General features: G+C 40.9%; 2 protein-coding genes across 2 annotated transcripts; one reads left to right on the plus strand and one right to left on the minus strand.

Moving 5' to 3' along the window:
* Positions 1-3,339: 3,339 nt before the first annotated feature.
* On the minus strand, positions 3,340-9,618 carry GPN3 (GPN-loop GTPase 3). The gene is made up of 8 exons (XM_067539625.1): positions 9,286-9,618; positions 8,522-8,630; positions 7,709-7,876; positions 7,244-7,368; positions 6,458-6,573; positions 5,595-5,691; positions 4,547-4,675; positions 3,340-3,715 (listed from the first exon to the last, which is right to left on the minus strand). Exons 1-8 carry the CDS (start codon positions 9,331-9,333, stop codon positions 3,656-3,658), a joined length of 852 nt encoding a protein of 283 aa, XP_067395726.1. The 5' UTR covers positions 9,334-9,618; the 3' UTR covers positions 3,340-3,655.
* A 75-nt stretch (positions 9,619-9,693) lies between these two features.
* Positions 9,694-19,826, plus strand: DENR (density regulated re-initiation and release factor). The gene is made up of 8 exons (XM_067539626.1): positions 9,694-9,848; positions 10,723-10,837; positions 13,048-13,067; positions 13,701-13,785; positions 14,935-15,018; positions 16,966-17,082; positions 18,629-18,768; positions 19,543-19,826. The coding sequence occupies exons 2-8, from the start codon at positions 10,732-10,734 to the stop codon at positions 19,585-19,587; spliced, it is 597 nt and encodes a 198-aa protein (XP_067395727.1). The 5' UTR covers positions 9,694-9,848; positions 10,723-10,731; the 3' UTR covers positions 19,588-19,826.
* The last annotated feature ends 99 nt before the right edge of the window (positions 19,827-19,925 follow it).

A 19,925-nucleotide genomic window follows, 5' to 3' on the forward strand; every position in this document is an offset into this window, starting at 1 on the left:
GCTTCACTGTGTTTAAAATTTTATCTGCAGAAAAGTTACTTTAAGTAGCACACGAGAGGATTTTATTTTTTTCCGTTTTTGAAATCATAGCTGGAGTAGGCTGCCTGACGGCACATATTACACAGAGCCAAATCCTGCAGCTCTTATTCAAGCAAAACTCCCACTGAAGTCCTTGAGAGTTTTGCCTCTAAAGACTGACTTGACCATTAGTACATTGAAATAACATAATATATATGTATTATATATAGCAATACATAAAGAGAGAGCTCTGGTAATGGGTCACTGGTTGAATGAAGTAATATAATAGTGCTTTAAGGGAGAGCATATGTATTTTAAAAGAAAACCAACAACTACTCCACTTTTCCTCCCCTGAGTTTTTAAAATGCTCTCTTGGAAGCATTTAAAATCCTGTCTCTGCAGCAGTCAATAGCACAATTCCCACTGACTTCAATAGGGTCAGATTCCACTCTCAGTCTTTTATCAGTTGTCACACATCCAGTTCTCACTAATTTATCTGAGGTGAGCGTGGCTGCTTTTGTTTACTTCCTTATTTATAATAGAGTCAAACATGTGAGCACAGGCATTTGACCACCACCATCTTTAGTGATGAAATGGAGCTGTTTCAGGAAACCACACAAATGAGTGATATAAAATGTTTATCAACCTGAGTTTGGGGTGACTGCATTATTCATGAGTGGCAGAGCCACAAATGAGTTTTGCAAGTCATTCCAAACAGGTGTCAAACCTTTATCCCACACCATATATGCCATGTGTTGTCCATCTGTTCAGGGTTTGGAGGGAGAGAAAAAAAATGACCTTAAAATCATGTCAATGTACTTTCAGGTCCAATATTTCATCATGTATCACAAATAGGTAGAAGAGATGTGTCCATTGTAAAGAGTTTGCTAGCTCCAATAGTGTTAAACTTACTGCCTGTGATTGGTTCAAAGTCCAGTGGCTCCAAGCCATGACTTTTCTGGTACGAAAAGTTGGATGTCCTGCATCTCCAATCAGTGTAACTTTGGAAGAAATTTTAGGCCTCACTAAAACCAATGAAACAAACACAGTGACAGCTCTTTGAAGCTGCTCCGCAATTTGGAATGCTAGAAATAGTCCCTGCTGCAACAGATTAGTGGGCAGAGTACAGCTGAGGTAAGGGTGTAATTTGTCACACAGATATCACTACTGTTTTGTGTGGGGTGCATATTGTTACTGCTGGGGGGAATTCTGCATCCCTGCCTGTATGCAGAATTCATGGCCCCCCCAGATTCCCTTGCTTCCCCACAGAAAAATGACTTCTCACAAGAAGCCAAAGGAGCCCTCATGCGCCCTACCCCAGCAGCATGGGTGCCTCATTACGGGGGACCCGGAGCAGCTGGTGGAGAGGTATATCACTGCAGGGGTAGGAGGTTAGAGACACTCTGGCCAGTGGCTCCTATGCTGTGCCAGACTCCACTGCTAGTCTCAGCTGGGCTGGGGAGGACAGGACTTTCTCTTCCCCTGCCAGGAGCAGCTAGGGCTGGGTCAGACCCACCCCAGAAACTTCCCTTGCATCCTGCCCCAGCACTGCTCAGCCACAGGGGGAGGGGGTCACAGTAGGGGGAGCTACTTCCCTTCTGCCCAACCCCTCTGCATCTGGATCCCCCCATACTCAGGCTTCCCTACCAAGTTTCACCTACCACGTAACCAGAATCCCCCCACTGCATCCCCCACACCTCCACCCACCGAGCCTCATCCCCTGCACCTAGACCATCCTAATGAGGCCCCCACCCCCAGACACCCACCCCACTGAGCCTCAACCAGCAGCACTCAGACCCTCACCCCCCCAAACCCCATTCCCCCAGCACCTGGACCTCTGGCTGAACCCACAATATCCATAGACCCCCTGCTGAGCTCAATCCCCCTGCACCCAGACACCCCTTGCTGAGCCCCAACAACTTTCACCCCCCCATAGAATCCCATTCCCCTCACACTTAGCTCCCCCACCCAAGCTACCCACACCTTGATCCCCCCACATTCCCAGCCAGGCTGAGCCTGCCTGCCCCACACCTGGATCAGGGGCCAAGGCTCAACTTGTATGCAAGACTCTGTCCCTCGTACTTGCTATCTTGGTACGTGTGGGGCAGAGCCTAGGGTGTTTCTGAGCTGGCCCGACCCTTGCGCTGTGTCAGGTGCAGCTTCACCACTTCCATGGCTGCAGGGCAATCTCCCACCTCTGTGCAGGTTGTGGCTTGTGCTGCCCCCTGCCCTGTGAGCCTCCACATTTATTTACTGACAAATAAGATGTGCAGAACTTTAAAATACTGTGCCCAGAATTTTTAGGTGCAGAATTCCCTCAGGAGTAATAGCATATATCAGTGTTTCTCAACCTTTTTGATACCAGACCCAGCTTCCTGTACTGTGTCAGGGAGATCGCAGGGAGCGGTGTTGGTCCATGGACTGGTCGTTAAGAAACACTGGCATATGACTCTGAAGCAGTAATGTAATCTTCACATTATACTCTTGGCCAAACAGTGTCAGATCTAAACAACCTAAGAGTGTCCCTTTAAAACATACCATGCAAGCATTATACTGAAGGTTACACTAAAATGTTGAGAGAACTCCTGAAAACCAACTGATCTTCCAACTAGAAATTCCAGGTTAGAAGGATATACAAGGGAATTGTCAGTTTTTCTATACATACAATTTATTAAACATTGTGATATTATTCAAGAAGTGAAATATAAATATCTGGAAAAGTATTTTTTTTGTATTTAAATATTGTACATGGCACTACAGCAATAGCAGCAATTTCCTTCAAGGAACAGCTTTCATACCTTTCTGAACAGTTGTGTAAATCTGAAGTATTAAGTCAACACTTAAAAGTCAGATTCTCTTTCAGAGAATTTGCTATTGACTGAGGATTTCAAAACATCTCTTTGAAGATAGATGGATGCTGCTAGGTTGCATCAGTCTATACAAGTATAAGAAGTAGGTTGTTCAAAATAAAAATTATGTAATTGGTGACAGATTAACAAAAATCTAATGGACCATATTCATACCTGGTGTGACTTCAAGGGAGCGACATCAATTTATAAACAACAGGTATGAATTTGGTGATGGATATATCAATCTCAACATTTTCAGGAGGCTTACAAAAACATGTTATTGGGGGCATTTAAATATTTGTCTGCAGTGCTGGAAACCAAAACCCAAGAGCTCTAAATTAACACCACTAACCCAAAAGTGAAAATGACTACTCCACTTTTTGTTGTCTAAGCTGAGTGAAATACAAAATATGAACCAATGGCATAAATGGTAAGTAATCTAAATTTAAAACAAAAAATACCCCAAACCAAACCACTTTCTCCCTGCTAATAAGCTACTTGTAATAAAGGAAGAAAAAAAGTATTTTGATAGTGCCTCTCTACAACCACCAGAGTTTTCAAGCAATCCAGCATTTAAATAAGAAATCCAATTATCTTCATGGAATTTAGCCAAAGTATTTTATATACAAGAATGACAATTACATCTTAAAAGGAACAATGAGGAAATGCATGAGTGACTTTTACTCTCTCTCACACACACACACACACACACACACACACACACTTTTTAATTAGTTATATTTTACAAATCGGTATTTTCTCTCTTCTTTGGGTATATACAACACTCTTTATTCATCCACTTGGTCTTGAAAATATTCATCTAAAGTAGGTTTATCTTCTCCATTTTCCTGCCACAAAAGAAACAAAAAGTAAATGTTGGTTCAATTTTCCTGTATGGTTACAGCAAATCATCTATTCTATGGCATTTTTATTGCAACAGGAACAACATTCCATAAAACAGGTGACATTCCTTGTTAAGAAGGAATCTGATTTCTACAGTCTTCTTAGATACACCCAAATCCTTGTTACTATAGATCCAAATCTGAATCTGCAAGCATTCTGCTGTATGTTCAAAGAGTACTGAACTGAATTTCAAAATGGAAGAAGAGGGATGGATATTTATTTCTTTAGGATTCATGAATATCTGAAGAATAATAAAACTAAGTATGGCTTTGATCTGAGTTTATAAGGCATCTGTCTCATTTGATTCTATATTTTAGATATTAGTCTATAGCTCAAGCAAAACTTACTGGCTTAATGCAGAAATTATTGGGTGGGGTGGAATCTTTTGGCCAGTCATGCAACAAGTCAAACTAGAAGATCAAGGGTAATTTCTGGCTTTATAATCTAGGATTCTATTAATTTTTAAACCTTGTTTTGTGAGTAATGCAATCCACAGGATGTATTTTTCAAACTTGCAGAACTATGTCCATACCCACCCATTTTCATTACAGAGGTTAAATGTCTCCGTTAATTCATCAACTAAACTCTGTCCTGCTCTGTGCTGAAAATGCTGGCCAGCTCCTCCTTTGCTGCACAAATCGTTCTTAGCAGTGTCAGTGGCCATATTTCAAAATAGCACTAACATGCTCATAAACACAATGAAATCAAATGTAATGGTTGGGTTTCTGTAAAGTTTAAAAACAACAACAACGTGTTAGAAGACAGAAGTGCTTTACCTTTGGTTCTTTAAATTCTAGATCTTCCCCATACTGAATGGCAAAGTCTATGTGCTGCAGCACGATATTTATGCTTTCCTCATCGGAGCGATCGTAAGGTAAAAATCGAACCATGCTGTAGTCATCAATCTGGAAGAAGATTTTCACAAGTGTGGCTGTTAGATGATGTGATAAATAAATAAATAAAAACACTTAACACTTCAAAGAACAAACAATAAACCACACAAACTCTTCCGAGATAGGGATGCTAACAGATCAGTTGCTTTACTGCTGGGGAAAGCAAGATAAAAAGACCACATAGCAAACCAATGACAGAGTCAGGTTTAGAATTCTGGAGCTCTTGGCTGCCTGTCCTCTGTTCAATTCACTAGATCACACTGCTTACACATCAGGATCACTTAGATGTTACCTTGACAATATTCCTAATTTATAAGGTAGTCACTGTATGCTGGGCTGAAACTCAGCCTGTTTGGTTGGTTTTTTTAAAGCCTAGTCTCAATCTGTCAGCATTTTCACTCATGAGTCTGAGAATTCTCTAGGTCAGTGGTTCCCACAGTGGGGTCCACAGGCCCTTAGGGGTTCACCATGTGTTATGTGGGGTCAGTCCCTAGAGCTAGGGCTGGAATGTGCCAAAACAGCGTTCTGGCACGTTTGCTGCTTGAGGACCATTTGGTTCTCAAAATGGCATCCTCTACGAAGTGTAACCTCATATGCATTGTGAGACAGAGGTCATGTTGGCAGGGGCATTCCCATGCTGCCAGGGGTGTTCCCAGAGCACTGGAAATGGAAGGAGTTGAGGACATTTAGTCAGATGCCAAAGGGTCCTTGGCAGAAGAAAGTTTGGGAACTACTGCTCTGATTCCCAGCAATACTCGTTAGTCTGCTATGTAAAAATACCATTTTTGAGAAATATATAAATATTCTAAATACTATAAAAAATAAGTATGTACAGAGAAATAAACACTGATACTGTATGGTTTACAGATACTAAAGGACTGAATTTCAAAAAGTATATTTGCACCAGTTAAGATAAACCACCACCACTTACCAGTCCACATATAGCTTTAGTCAGTTTCTTGAACATTTTGCTTTTTAGTATATTTGCAGAATCTTCAATCATAGAATACATATCTGGATCTAAATACCTGAAGAAAAAAAAAAAAAAGTATTTGTTAACATTAGAAAAACATCAAGGGTTTTGAATAATGTCTGGTACATTCAAAGCATTGCCACCATTGCTTGTGGTTTTGTAGTTTTAATTAATTAATTTTAGAAGGGAACAAATCTGCAAACACTATTTGCAAAAAAGTTCTCTTACATGTATAAATATCTTGGTTTATAAGATTATGGTTTCTACTACTAACACTTTTAGTGAGTTTGATTTTCTATGTATAGTTTAGACCACTGGTCCCCAAACTTTTTCCATCACACCCCACCCCTTACCTGGTCTGTGCCCCACAGTTTGAGGACCACTGGTTTAGATGAATATTTTAGACATTTGTGGAGAGCATTCTGGGAGAAATGTAGATATTGGTATTTGCAGATAAGGAAAAGGAACTATATTTTCATTGCTATAAACAATTACAATACAATGAAGCAGAAGGATCTCTAATTTAGGCTTTGAACTACATCGGTAAAATTCTCAGCAAATGCATTCAGAATGATCTTACACTTCTCTGTGCGTGTGTGTCTGTGTGGATCACCTGAAAAAGTTAGTTGTAAATTATCAAGAGGCTACATGGTAAAATGTCCCAGCAATTTAACAACCCCATCTGGCTTCCCCTCCCCACAAGCCATCCCTAGAGAATCAATTTCAACTTTGGGAGAACATTAGATTGAATTTGTCCTTAATCCTGCCTTAAGGTCTCAAAACAGAATAAATATTTAAAAACAAAACAAAAAAACCCTTACTTTTCAATTTCCTTTTTCGCTTTCTTGCTCAACAAATCCATTTTGGTCATGATGTTGATCTGTGGAATCTCTAATGATATCATTGCACTGAGGGCTGCCAAGACACCAGAGATAAACTGACAAAAATAAGAAAAGTGACTAAATTAAACACAGATACACATCCCTAGCTGGTACTGTAGATGTACCCTGTGTCTCCATTCCTCACCTTCACTTACCCTGCCCTTCTATTCTGTACATCTCCATTCTAAATTATTCCATCAGTCTTTTCCACCCAACCCTATGCACATCCACACACCTCACCCCCACACCCTCATTTACAGGAATTGGAAATTTTACTAAAGGGGCAAAACTAGCGACAGATATGAAACGTAGAAGGCAGAGCAATGTCCAAAAGCATTGCTATGTCAGAAGCCAACCTGCTTCTGGCAGAGTGCTAGGATTCCTACTTCAGTGTGTCCCTGGACTTTACTTCAGGAGCTTCATTTTTCAAGTCCCAATTTTCCTCATTTTACAGATACGTTGGTTGAGTGACATAGGGTTACACTACAAGCCAGTATGATATATAGGAAAAAGACCCAGAATGCCTGACTCATACTTCCCACTCAGCCTCTCTCTAACCATTAGGCCATAAAGAATATTCAGGTTTATGGCAATGTAACAACGGAGAGTTCCAGATAGGTGAAAAACTTCATGATTGCTTTTGAATATAGTTATTCACTTCCCCAAATTAATTGTTGTTCTATAAAATTATAAACTTTGCTGTTACAATCAATTTAAAATGGATACCTTAAAAGATTCCACCATAAACTGAGAATCAACAAGAAACACTCCACAGACACGGAATTCCCACTGCTGCAGCTGTTCTACCAGCTGTTTCATCACTGGCAAATGAGTATAGAGTTCAATCTGACCTAGGACACATACGTAATTAATATACAGAAATGTAAAGCTAATGCAGAGACACTGACAGCATGTTAGTTCATAATCAAATATCATTATTACAGATAGGCATGGAATATTGCTATTAATAATAGTGAAATGATGAAATCTAACACAGAATGTGTGATTTTTCTTTTTAGACAATTCTACTTGCACTCCGATTTATTCAAAAATAATAAGTGACATTTTGGCCCTGAACTTCACAACAGTTAAAGATTTAATCTGCAAATTATTACTACGAGCAAAAAACATCTAAGAGTTACACATCAGATAAGAACAAATGAGGACAACAGAGTACACAACTTTGTTTACCTGGGCAATCAAAGAGTATGTAGTCATCCTCCACGTGACCAAGACAATCTTCAAGCCAGTCAAAATTATTGGCAAAGTATTCCATGCAAAATACTAAACCACCATTGGGACCAAACCTTAAGGAGTCATCTTCCATAACATCATCCACTTCAATTAATTCTCGAATGTCTGGAACAATAGGTACGTGTTGTGTGTGTTTGCTTTTTAAACACTGGGTACATACATTCCAGAGGTAAGTTCTTACAACAAATTTAATTCTCAAAACAAACCACCAATTAAATTTGTTTCAGGTACTATATTAGTTCCCTCCTGCCCCCAAGCCTTCTGCCAATTGTTGTGATTTTTATAGTCACAAATTACTATTTTTTTAAAGTCTTTTTCTGTCCCCTCTAGCCATGTGAAAACCCCTCAGCAAACAAGAGAAACTCATTGAATATACAGGGGAAACAGTGAAACTGGCTATTTCTAAGAGGTTTGTTAAATACTGCAGCAGATTCAGGAAGAGTATTTTGTAGGTCCTACGAATAGTGCTTCTAAATTCCTAAAATATATATGTATAGCTCCATGATTTAGATTTAAAAAAACAACTCAGATTTAGAATTTGAAGAGTGCAGTCCATCAAATGAGAACAGCTTTGGTATCCAGACAGGTTAAATTTAGGTAATTGAATTTGGAAGTGTCTTATTAAAGGGTAAGAAAACTCAGTGTTCAAGCCTGAGTCATTCTGAGTAAGAATGGTGATATTCTTTACCTGTTTTCAGCAGTACTGAGAATATGGAAAATTAAGAAAGAGTGACCCCTTGCACAACTCACCAGCCATGAGAGGATAATCGAAGTATTCTGCTGCAGGGTCTAGGTTAACAACTTGCACAGCACGGTTTATGGCTGCACAATGCTGGACCATGGTGGAACAGTAAGTGCTCTGCAATTTAAATAGAGAACTAAAAGTTGTTACAGTGTTACACCTGAAACGAGAGGCAACAGTAGTCAGAGCAGGGGGCTGGGAATCTGAACTCCCAGGGGCCATTCCCAGCTCTGCCTGACTTGCTGCCTACGTTGGAAAGTTATTTCCCTGTAATGCTTCAGTTTCCCTGGCTGTGAAGTGGGGATAAATCCCTCCTCTGTACAGCACCTTCCAGTCCTCAGATGAAAGGAGTTGGGAAAGCGCCATGCAAAGGGTTAGTTGTACGTTACTCGAAAGGACTATTTTCTCTGAAGAGTCACCGCCACTTTACATCGCTTAAAATTGCAACTATCTGCCGATGAATGGCACGTAGCAGCTTCCACTTGGCAGCTTTTAGGCTGGGCTGCAGCTACCTGTACCCATAACCACTCATGGGCCCCCAAATGCCCCCGCCCCAGCTGCCCCCCCGTCCCCAAATGCCCCCGCCCCAGCTGCCCCCCCGTCCCCAAATGCCCCCCAGCTGCCCCTCCGTCCCCAAATTGCCCCCCAGCTGGCCCCCCGTCCCCAAATTGCCCCCCACAGCTATCCCACGTGCCCCCCCACACGTCACCCCTCCTCAGTTACCCCCACTGTCCCCCCGGGTACCAGGCAGGGAGGGGCCGGCCGGTCTCACCTTCCCACTGCCCGCCGGGCCCATAACCAGCTGGGCGAAGCGGGGCATGGCTGCCGGCTCCGGACCGTTCCCCCAGCCCAACGCAAGGCGGCGAAATAAGCGACTGCTTCGAAGCGGCAAGAAACTGGCCCCGCCGCGATCCCGTAGCGTAGCGAACACGCGCCTCTATTCCGCCACCCTGCGGCGCGCGCATGGGGACGGACTCGAGACGCGCCCCCTGCTGACTCCCTCGGGTGTTGACAGCGGGTGATCTCCCCTCCAGGCGCCGAACCAGCTTAATTTCCCAGCGCCGCCCTACGTTCACCCTACGGTGGCCCTAGTGGCTCAGCACCCCCTCCCATAGCGAGCGCTCGGCCTCCCCCTCCCACCTCATCCCCTCCCTGACGTCACACGGGGGTTGCTGGGCGGTTCCCCTCCCCTCCCCTCCCTCGAGCTCTCGCGATAACGCGGCGCTCTGGCAACTCTCGCGGTGCTGGTCGGGAAGCTGCATGTGCTGGGGTCGGTGGCGACAGCAGGAGGAGCCGCCCCCTCCCCCCGAGACTGCAGCGTGAGGGGCCAGCCGGGTAATGACCGCGCGCGGGGACTCCCCAGGGGGACCCTTCCCCCCCCCCGCGATCAGACACCCCTCAACCCTCCCCTTGCAGCCCCCTCCAGACACGCCTCCCCTGGCTCCGTCCGCCCCCCACCCATTCAGACACCCCTCCCTCACCCCCTCCCTCTGACCCCCCTGCACACCCTCCCCTCCCTCCTCCAGCCCCTCCCGCCCTGCCTCTGCCTGACCCGCCCCCTCCCCTCCATGCTGCCAGCGCGTCCCCTCTGAGTCCCGCCCCGGCCTGTCCCGCTCTGAAAGAGACCCTTATTTCCATCAACCCGCCCAGCCCTCAGCGTGTCTTCCGCTGGCCTCCTGCCTCACGTGTCCTCTATTTCTGGACACTTCACGTGTCCGGCAAGCACCCCAATCCCTCTGGTGCTGACTGTAACCACGCCATCTCCGGATGTACCTCCAGCCCCCTCAGCGCGCCCACCCTTCGTGTCCATTGTCATGGCCCCGCGCCCCATATCTCGCTTCACCCCACCCCAGACAGTCTGTGTGTTTCACTGCCGCACCCCTCCGTTTTGTGCTGTGTATCTATGCCCCTCCTTTCATCTCCTCCTCTGCACCCACAACCTCATGACCCTGTTTCCCCATGTCTTCTTGTTGTTTCTGGTTCCTTATTTCCCCCTTCCTAGTTATGGTATCTTTCTTACTATTACCACTCTCTGCAGTTGCTCCCTCCCGCCCCCCGATCCTCGAAGCTACATGAGGTGCAGTCTCTGAGCCTCTGCAGCCCTCTAAAATGGGCATGTTAGGGAAGATGACTTACTCTTCATCCTCCTATATTTCAACAATTTAAAACAAAAACCTAACTACAAATTCTTTCCTCTTGTGGCCTGCAGGCTTGTGAGATGGCAGCAGATATAACTGAGTCCACAGTCCCTGACTACAAAGGAGACCTAAGGAGCAACGCCAGGTCAGATGCAGACTATCCCCTCCGGGTCCTCTACTGTGGAGGCAAGTGCTGAGGAGGCACTTACGATGCTCCTGGTGCTGTATGAATAATAATAGCTCTGTGCTAGTGATGGTAGAGAGAGAGATCCACTTCCAGCCATAAGTTTCTGCTTGCAGAATTGGGGGAGGGATCTGCTTTTTGCCCTCTTCTGTCTCCTCTCTGTAATACTTTGTGCTATGGATATCTGTGTTTTTACTTTTAACCTAGCATAGGTATCCAAAGTACTTTCACATAGTGTATATCTAGAGCATTTGTGGTGGGTTAGACAGGACTTCTCAGCTGGCAAGTCTGTCCTGGAGGATTATGGCTTCCTATGCAAGAATAATTAGTTGCTTTGTTAAATTACTGGGCATCACTCTTGGACTGTAAACATAGACCCTTTCTGTACAAAAAGAGTAAAGTGCTTATCACAAAGTGCCTCTGATCCTGATTGGGGCCTCTAGGTATTACTGTAATACTAGTAATAAAGCTAGAACTAAGAGTAGGAAATTCTCTGTACAGTTGGGTCTGCCTGCTTTATCCACTGTTGCATGAGGTCAGAGTCAAATACTATGGCCAGATTTAAAAAGGGACTGAATAATTTTGAGTTATTCAAAATATGATATATATATAATCAGAGTTGTTTTTGTTAAACCTGATGCTTCAGGCTACAATCTGATCATGAGTCAATAAGGAATAATCTTAATGAAGTACTGCCCAGTTGGCTAGGTGTAGTAAGGGGCTCTACCCCTCTTCTGGATATTGGCTTCTCTCTAGGGTAGCAAAATTAACTATATGATCCAGTAATTTCCTGTGGTAAATATCCTCTGCCTCAAGGAAAAGTGGTGTCTCCTTATTTTGCCTGAAAGCTCTGGATACCGCTCCTTTTTCTTCTCCCTGGCCATGGAGATTATTCTCATGCTGAGCTTTGATTCTAATGCATAGCGTCTGAACAAATGACTAATAAGAGAAAACTGAATCTCTGGTTGACCTCAATAAAATAAACATCATTTTCATGGCAAGGGCTTGGTGACTATTTCACTGGCCTTTCATCTTCCGGATCCTGGGTTTAAATGATGATTTAGTTCAGTAGCATTATAAATGTATTTAGGATTTGACAGGCAAAAGCCCTGTTGAGGTGCTTCCATTTAAAGTAAATCTAAATGATGTCTAAATCTTGACTTGGGTCACAAATCAAAATGTGTTTGGACTCCTTGGTTTTAACTCACTTTGGAGTACCTCACAGAATCTCTTCCTAGTTTGGCACAGCTCAAGAGGGCCAGGGTTGGAATATTGGGGTTGCTTCATGGCAAAGTGGCATTCTTATCATCGCTAAGCAAGTGAGAAGATTCAAAATTGTGGTCACTCTGTGCTCTCTGGGTTAAGGAAGACTTCTCAACCTCAACTGCAAACTTCCTGGCTTTTTATCATTTTATGTTATAGTCTCATAACATAGATATAGGATTTTATATGTAAAGTACCAGATATTAAAAGCTATATAAATTTGTAAATGAGATACCAACATGTTGACTGCGGTAGCTCCAAGAGAACCAGCCTCACAATTCTTGAATTAGTATTATACAGACATGATGTTATTACTTATGAATATAAGAGTGCATATGAAGAAACTGCAGAGCTTGTATATTCCTGAAAAGAGCATATTCTGATAGGGACAAAAAATCCATTGAATCGCTTTGTCCATCCCTCTTCCTAGGGCAGGTTTGGTCTCTGTAATTAATTGAAATCTACCTTTTCTGAATTTTGAATTTAGGACCTTCAGACTCAGACAGACAAATGCATTGTCTTAGTGTAAAAAGGGGCAGAATTATAGAATATAGATTGTATATTCACAGTGACATCTTTAGTTTATTTCAGCATGTCCAGTACTAGGGCTGTAGGTAGGCAGGATGATCCAGTGGTAAAGAAAGGCAACCACCAGAATGTAATGGATAGGGGAAAGTATAAGAGAGTTGATAAGACAGGATGTATTTTTCCTTGTTCTTAGAATGTGATTTAATAGATAGAAATTCCGATAAATTTAGCAGAGGGGTACAACATTTACCTTTTTAGTAACTCAGGGTTGCTATCAGAGCAGTGTGGTTAATAGATATCAACATAATGGCAGGAAAAAGTCACCAAACTTTAAAATGACAAAAGCATTGTTTTTAATATGAAATTCATAGGTGGGGAGGGAATTAAATTTCTTAATAATCTCCTTCTTTTCTTTCCCCAGTCTGTTCCTTGCCAACAGAGGTGAGTTCATTTTATATTTGGATTTATTCTCCCCCTTTCCCCAATCTGCTCCTCCATATACCAACTGTGGGGATTCTTGCTGCCCTTCTTTGCCTGCTGTACTTCAACCCTTAAAGTTCTGTGCTGCAGCCACTATTTGTCTGAAGAAGAATGTGCAGCGATCCCCTGGAACCAGTCAGTGTTGATCTTTAATCGGCTATGGGAGACACCATTGAGTTATGCAAGATGACTTTCCTCCAGCCATCTGGGTAGCGAATGGACAGCCTTCACAGTTTGCCCTGTTGGTCTGAGGAATTGAATGCATCTCCCCATAAGGCGGTGCAGAGCACTATCAGTAATTAACTAGGCTGGTCCTACGTTACTTGCTTCTGCATTTTTCCCCACGTCCTGTCCTAACTGTTCTCCACAAGTCCTGTTTACACACCAGCTCCATTTCACTCCACAATGCAGATATCAAACTTTATTGCCAGCTAATGAATGAAATCAACTGAAGTGCACATCTCCAAGCAAAATGAAGAAATAACTTGCATTTTACTTACTGCTAATTTGCCTGTTAATCAGACTCTCACTGTGTATTAGTGGTATATTTTGTAATTTCTTAGCTAACAATTTATATGTGGTCTTTCCCCCTAGTACTGTGAATACATGCCTGATGTGGCTAAATGCAGACAATGGCTAGAGAAGAATTTTCCAAATGAATTTGCAAAACTTACTGTAGGTAAGTACATTTTTCTGTATTTTTCCAATTGATCAGGGCTTGTGACCTAAAGACAGAGGGTTGCATGTGAAAGCAAAAACAAAACCCTACGTCCTGTTAGAATTCTGTATTGCAGTACACTCTGAAACTGAACGTTCTACTTCTGTCCATTCTCTGATCCATGTAATTGTACTGTAATAACCTTTGACCTTCCTTACCACCCTACTATTCATCTTAATTTTCTGTCATGGCAAGTCTAAGGCTACGCTAACGGTGGCAAAGTCACTGCCATCAGATCAATTTCTCTGTATCGACTGAGCGGTCAATGAAGACCCATTCAGTCGATCCAGAAATCAGTGTACTAAGACCACCTTCACAAGTAGCACAGTGCAGTGAAGACGGCGCGCAGAAGAGGAGCAGAGAAGTCGACGGGAGTTACGCAAGATTTTTGCGTAGCTTGCGTAACTCCCATCGACTGCCGCCGAATCTTAGAGGTAAGTGTAGACAGGGTCTAAGATTTAGACTAAACTGCCTAAGGGAGTTGTTATGATGTCTTATGGCTTCTGTGAAGGCCTTGTACACTTTTGGGTACATTAAAATAATATCTTAACAACATGTGAGAATATGCTAAATTCAAATAATGTCTGACATGACATTTGCAGCTTCCTCCAAAGGCTACACAGAAATTTCCTATTGCACCCAGTCATCTGTTCAATTAAGATTGCATCCAAAATTGCTATTAATTGGACTGGTGAGTTAATTTAAAGTTAAACTACCTATAGATGGAAAAGTAATAAATCCTATCTATTGGGATTCTAAACAGGAAGTTTTACTGATGAAAATAAATGTTGAGTGGAAACGCATATTCGGAACACTAATGACAATGGTGATACTAATCCCTCTTCCCTACAAACTATTTTATATAGAGGCTACTCTGGAATGGTGAATGTATCCTGAAGCTAAGGTTTCTTAATGTTTGACATCTTATTTGTACAAATGTGATGATATAATGCTGTACATGTAACAAGTGTCTGCAAAGGGGATACTGCATTGATAGTAAGATGTTACTATAATGCCTATTCTAAGCCTCAGAATACCCTTGCAGATGCAATATGTCAGACGTGTGGGAGTCCTACTCATTAACCTTTATTTACGTTTTTATATAATAAGAAAATTCACCGAAACAGGAAGCTGGGCTTGGAGAAGGTCAAGGAACAGCAGGAGAAGAGGAGGAGAAGAAAAAGCAAAAGAGAGGCAAGGTCTAAATAGTTGATTGTGGTATTAATCCAGCCCATAAACTTGGTGCCTGTCTTACATTTGCAGTTTGGGGAATCTTTCAGTTGACTTTCGGATCCTTTTCCAATCAGCTGAAATGTACTTTAGCACAACTTCTCAAACTTTTGGGTCATTTTATAACACTAATTTATTAGGTGTACAAAACAAAATCTGTACGTGCAAATTGGTGCAGATAAATTTTGCACAGTACTGAGAATGTTAGGCACCGTGGCAAAAGAGTCAAGGTACTAACAATATCTAATGCATATAAAAGATGCCAGTTGTATTTCCTGGTGATTCAGATCATTGTTATGTCAGTTATTCAGAGGAGAGAGTTTTTCTTTCAGTGACAATATTTGTATTTTTAGGTTTCTACTCTACTGGCATTTTATGAATTTGTCCTGAAATGCTTTTTTGTTATTATAACATACACTAACTGGAGTAAGGCTGGCATCGGTTTCCTCCGGTAATGTTTGTTCCACCTCCCCATAAATGTTAACCTAACACCATTCCCTTTTGCACACTCAACTGTTTAGCCAAAGTATGCAAGGGAACTATTTTGCCAAGAAAGGACATTGTAGTGACAATACTAGTAAATTAGACACAGATTTATTTTAATTAGAAACAATCTCAATGAAGATAATAGATTTTTGTATAAAAAATCAGAATGTTGAAATTACTAATATATATTTGCCTGTAAAATGCCAAACCTATTTTTGGCTCTTAATAAATGACTACTTAAGTTTAAAGCCAAACATGACTGCAGATGTTTTTAGTTTTACATCTTGCTGCTGGTGCTACATTGTCTTGGTAACCAGTCATGTTTCTTTTCAGACAGTTTTATATAGTCAAAACAAACCTTTGCACTACATAGCACCTTTCATTCACAAATCTCAAAACACACTCCTTGTGCTCATTTAATATGTGAGGTGATGTGATTATGCTGCACTTGTCTTACTCTTACAATATTAGCATTTAATTTTCTACAATTTCAAGTTGTGCAAGAAATTGGAGTGACAAGACTCAGTTGGGTCAAGTATTAAGAAAGGATTGGGGTGTAGAAGGCCAAAGAATTTGACAAAGGGAATCTGGGAGCTGAAAAAAGCCAGATAAGCTGACTGAGTAGTAGAATAAACATCCTCACCCACAGTGCAACTTCTTGTTGCCAGTTATGAATCATTTATATTACTGTAACATCCAAAGAGCCCATTCAGCCTAGGTGTTCCCCTATTCTGGGTGCTGTACAAAGATGTAAGTGGTTGACAGTCTCTGGCCCAGATAACTTGGTCTAAAAGCTTCATGTATTTGTGTGAGATAAAAGGGCTTCAGTAAAGCTGATAAACCAGGACAGTTTGTATCATGCATTAGTACTGCAGGGTTCACTAAATCCAGCATGAATACTGTGATAGTGAGATAACTTTACCAGAGGTTTGCTGTGAATGCTGCATTTAATACAGGAATTAACTCGCTAATTGGCTAGGTATGTATATATAATATACAAAATTTATTTTAACACTGAGTGCTGAAGTCCAGTTTCCTGAATCTGTAATGTTTTAATGCTTCTTATACTTAATGTCCTTAATTCTGATTTTATTGGTTAATATTGTCATCAGTATGAATAAATGTTACAGCTTTAGCTGACCATGTATTGTACCTTTATGGCATGATTAGGACAACTGTGTGATATGTCATATTATCAGCATAGCTACAGCAACACTGCAATAGCATATATAATGTTTGTTATAATTTTAAATGTTGTGTGGGAATGAATATAGGCTTACAAATGGAGGTAAGGGTGATGACGACAACTTTTTCATAATTACTGTGGAAAAAAATTGGCATTTTAGGTTCTTATTTTTCTGAAGCACAAGTGCAACATATGAAATGGTTACTTAGATAATGATTTAACTTTATCCTGTTTCAAAGGTGGAAGGGGTCAGATAAAACAGAAAAAGAAGACTGTACCACAGAAAGTTACGATAGCTAAAATTCCTAGAGCAAAGAAGAAATATGTCACAAGAGTGTGTGGCCTTGCAACTTTTGGTGAGTTTGCCAAGTGAACACTTCATTATTCTAACTGCACTTACTTTTGACCATTGAGTTATGTTAACTCAAGACTTAACATTTTTGTTGGTTCATATTAGCAGAAAAGACATCAGTAACAAACTTTTGAGTCACTTTCTCTTCCTGCTCTTGGTTTCACTCTTCTGTCCTGCTGTTTCTTTGTGCTCCTGTCTCTGCTTCTTCAAACCTGGCCTCAGAAATCAACTTCCAAGCAATTTTTTTCTCTATCAGTAATTCCCTCTGTGCCCTGACATGGCCACTACCTGTCTTCTAACACAGACTGTAAATTTGTCAAGTGCCATGTACATTTATGATGCTGTATAAATTATTTTAATTGGTGTAAGGAACTACCAAATCTTTTGTCCTTTTTCTGGTCACAATCAAAGTCCAGTTTCAAATTCTTAGTAGAATAAAAGATATTGTCAACAGTTTTCATTAAAATATTTTCCCTTTTCATTATATTATTTTACTTTTTTGTTCCCTTTCTGCTAGAAATACTATCTTTAAAATCCTTATTTCTACTGACTTGTTTTTAAAAGTTAGTAAAGAAACAGATAGAACTTTCCCATGCTGCGTATGTCAATCTCAATATCCACATGCCTTTAAATCAGACAGTCTGGTGTATTGGGTATTTTGACTTTATTTTAAATAACATTGCATATAAATAAAAACAATTTGCTATTTGTTAATGCATATTTGAATAAGCTTATGAAAATAAATTATTTTTATGGATTTCCAGACACGTTCTTGAGATTAAGATTGCTCAAGTGAATCTCCTACTAATACAATCAGTAATCAATGAAATACACAATTAAAGCATGAGTAACACAGAGCAGCCTGAGTTCATTCATGTCTTACTATCCAAACATCTTAGCATCCACACTAATCTTCCTTTTACTTCCCATATTGAATGCCAGTTCCTCAAAAATGACAAGCTTTAACTCTTTCACTGAGAGTACATAACGTATGTCAGTGAAATATATCTTAGTTTCCCTGAGGTCACAGTTAAACTTACTCATTTGTATGTGGTTTATTTGAATTGCATATGTGTGTTAGAGGGAACCCAAATTTCAGGAAAATAGTATCAAGCTTTAAAAAGGGAGCACTCTTAATTGATTCTGCTGCAAAAGTCATTTTACTAAAAATGAAGGCTACCTCTAACCAGAGTTATTTGAGATGGACTTTGCACATTCCCACTTTTGGGATGCCCCATTCATGCAGCTCTGCATCATTGGTGCATCCCAAGAGTGGGAACTTGTAGAGATCAATCAGAAGAAATATTACAGAAAACCCTTCATGTGACATTTTAATTATGCCAACTACAGAGAATAAATGGTCCTGAAATACGTTACACACTTATAGTTCTGCTTTAACAAGAAACCTTGGCACAGCCTTAACTGTGATGAAAGTAGATACTGATATCTCCATAATTAAAGCCAGGTTTAAACTTTGGATGTTGAACCTAGAGAAGAACTATATGATATTGACTATGCCTTAATTCTATCAATTTCTTCTATATAAACAGAAATTGATCTTAAGGAAGCACAAAGGTTTTTTGCTCAGAAATTCTCCTGCGGTGCCTCAGTAACAGGCGAAGATGAAATCATAATTCAGGGGGACTTTACAGATGACATTATTGATGTAATCCAGGAGAAGTGGCCTGAGGTAAATACATAAGTGACTTATTTTTATCTCATCCTAGTTCATGAAATTACTAGTCAAGTCATGAGGCTGTAGCCCATGCTTTTGTGATTCTGAAAATTGTTTTCATTTCCACCTTGGCTGCAGGTAGAAATGTAAGATACCAAACTAGGAGGACTCCATAGTCTACCTTGATATGTCTACTCCTCAACTGTACCAAATTCTTCATAAGAACATGACACCAAAGTATCCCCCTGTCTTCCAAAAACATTAACTACATAATATCTACTCCTAAGTGCTTTGATATTAGTGATGAAGAGGAAACTAGATGGATAGATATCCTAAACCTCTCCATGATTTCTTCTGCACTGTTCCTTGTGTGTGGAATGTCTCCCTCAACTGATCAAGTTCCTTCTCAGACTTATGTCTGTTCTATCTATGAGAAATTAGCTAATGTTTAAGTAGTTGGACTAAGATTCAGATAGTTCAGAAGTGGTTTGGGTTATATTGGTGTAATTATAACTAGACAATTTTATTGGTGTGTGTGTGTGTCCTGCCCATGTATATTGACCATTTGCAGGTGCCTATTATGCAATGAACTCTGTGGCTGGCCTCACTGGTTTCAGTGGGGCTCTGTATGGACACCGGGATCCATTCATGTAAAATTTATCACAGGGTGAGAGCCTTAAATGGGAAGCTCTTCAGAGAGTGACTGTCTAGCTCTGCAAAGAACCTGGCACAGCAGGGCATAGTGATACATACTGTATTCCCACTTAAAGTAATATCTCTCTATTTTAGGTGGATGATGACAGCATTGAAGATCTTGGAGAAGTGAAGAAGTGATTTTGAAAGACTGCCTTTATTTAATTACATGGTTATAGTTGACTGAACCAAAGTGAGGCTTCTAAATACATTTACTCTGCAGTAACTGTAGGGTGCCCTTACCCATGGGATTTTCACCATTCTGTATAGGCTGCTTGGTTTGTTTTTGTTGTGACTTTTGCCAAAGTTCAACTGGGGTTCTATCATGCTCATGCATGAAGGTAGAGATTTAATTAAATAAAGTTATTGTTCCTCACTGACGGAGGTTGTCTCTTTACAGCTGTTTTTATTTTTGTAACATAATTTAAAGAGTTTTCAGATCTGATTCAGTAAAAAATGTATGTTCTTACTTGATCATT

Source organism: Emydura macquarii, unplaced genomic scaffold (genome assembly GCF_026122565.2).
Source record: "Emydura macquarii macquarii isolate MOO-44397 ecotype Brisbane River unplaced genomic scaffold, CSIRO-AGI_Emac_v2 contig_554, whole genome shotgun sequence".
Classification (NCBI taxonomy): domain Eukaryota; kingdom Metazoa; phylum Chordata; order Testudines; family Chelidae; genus Emydura; species Emydura macquarii.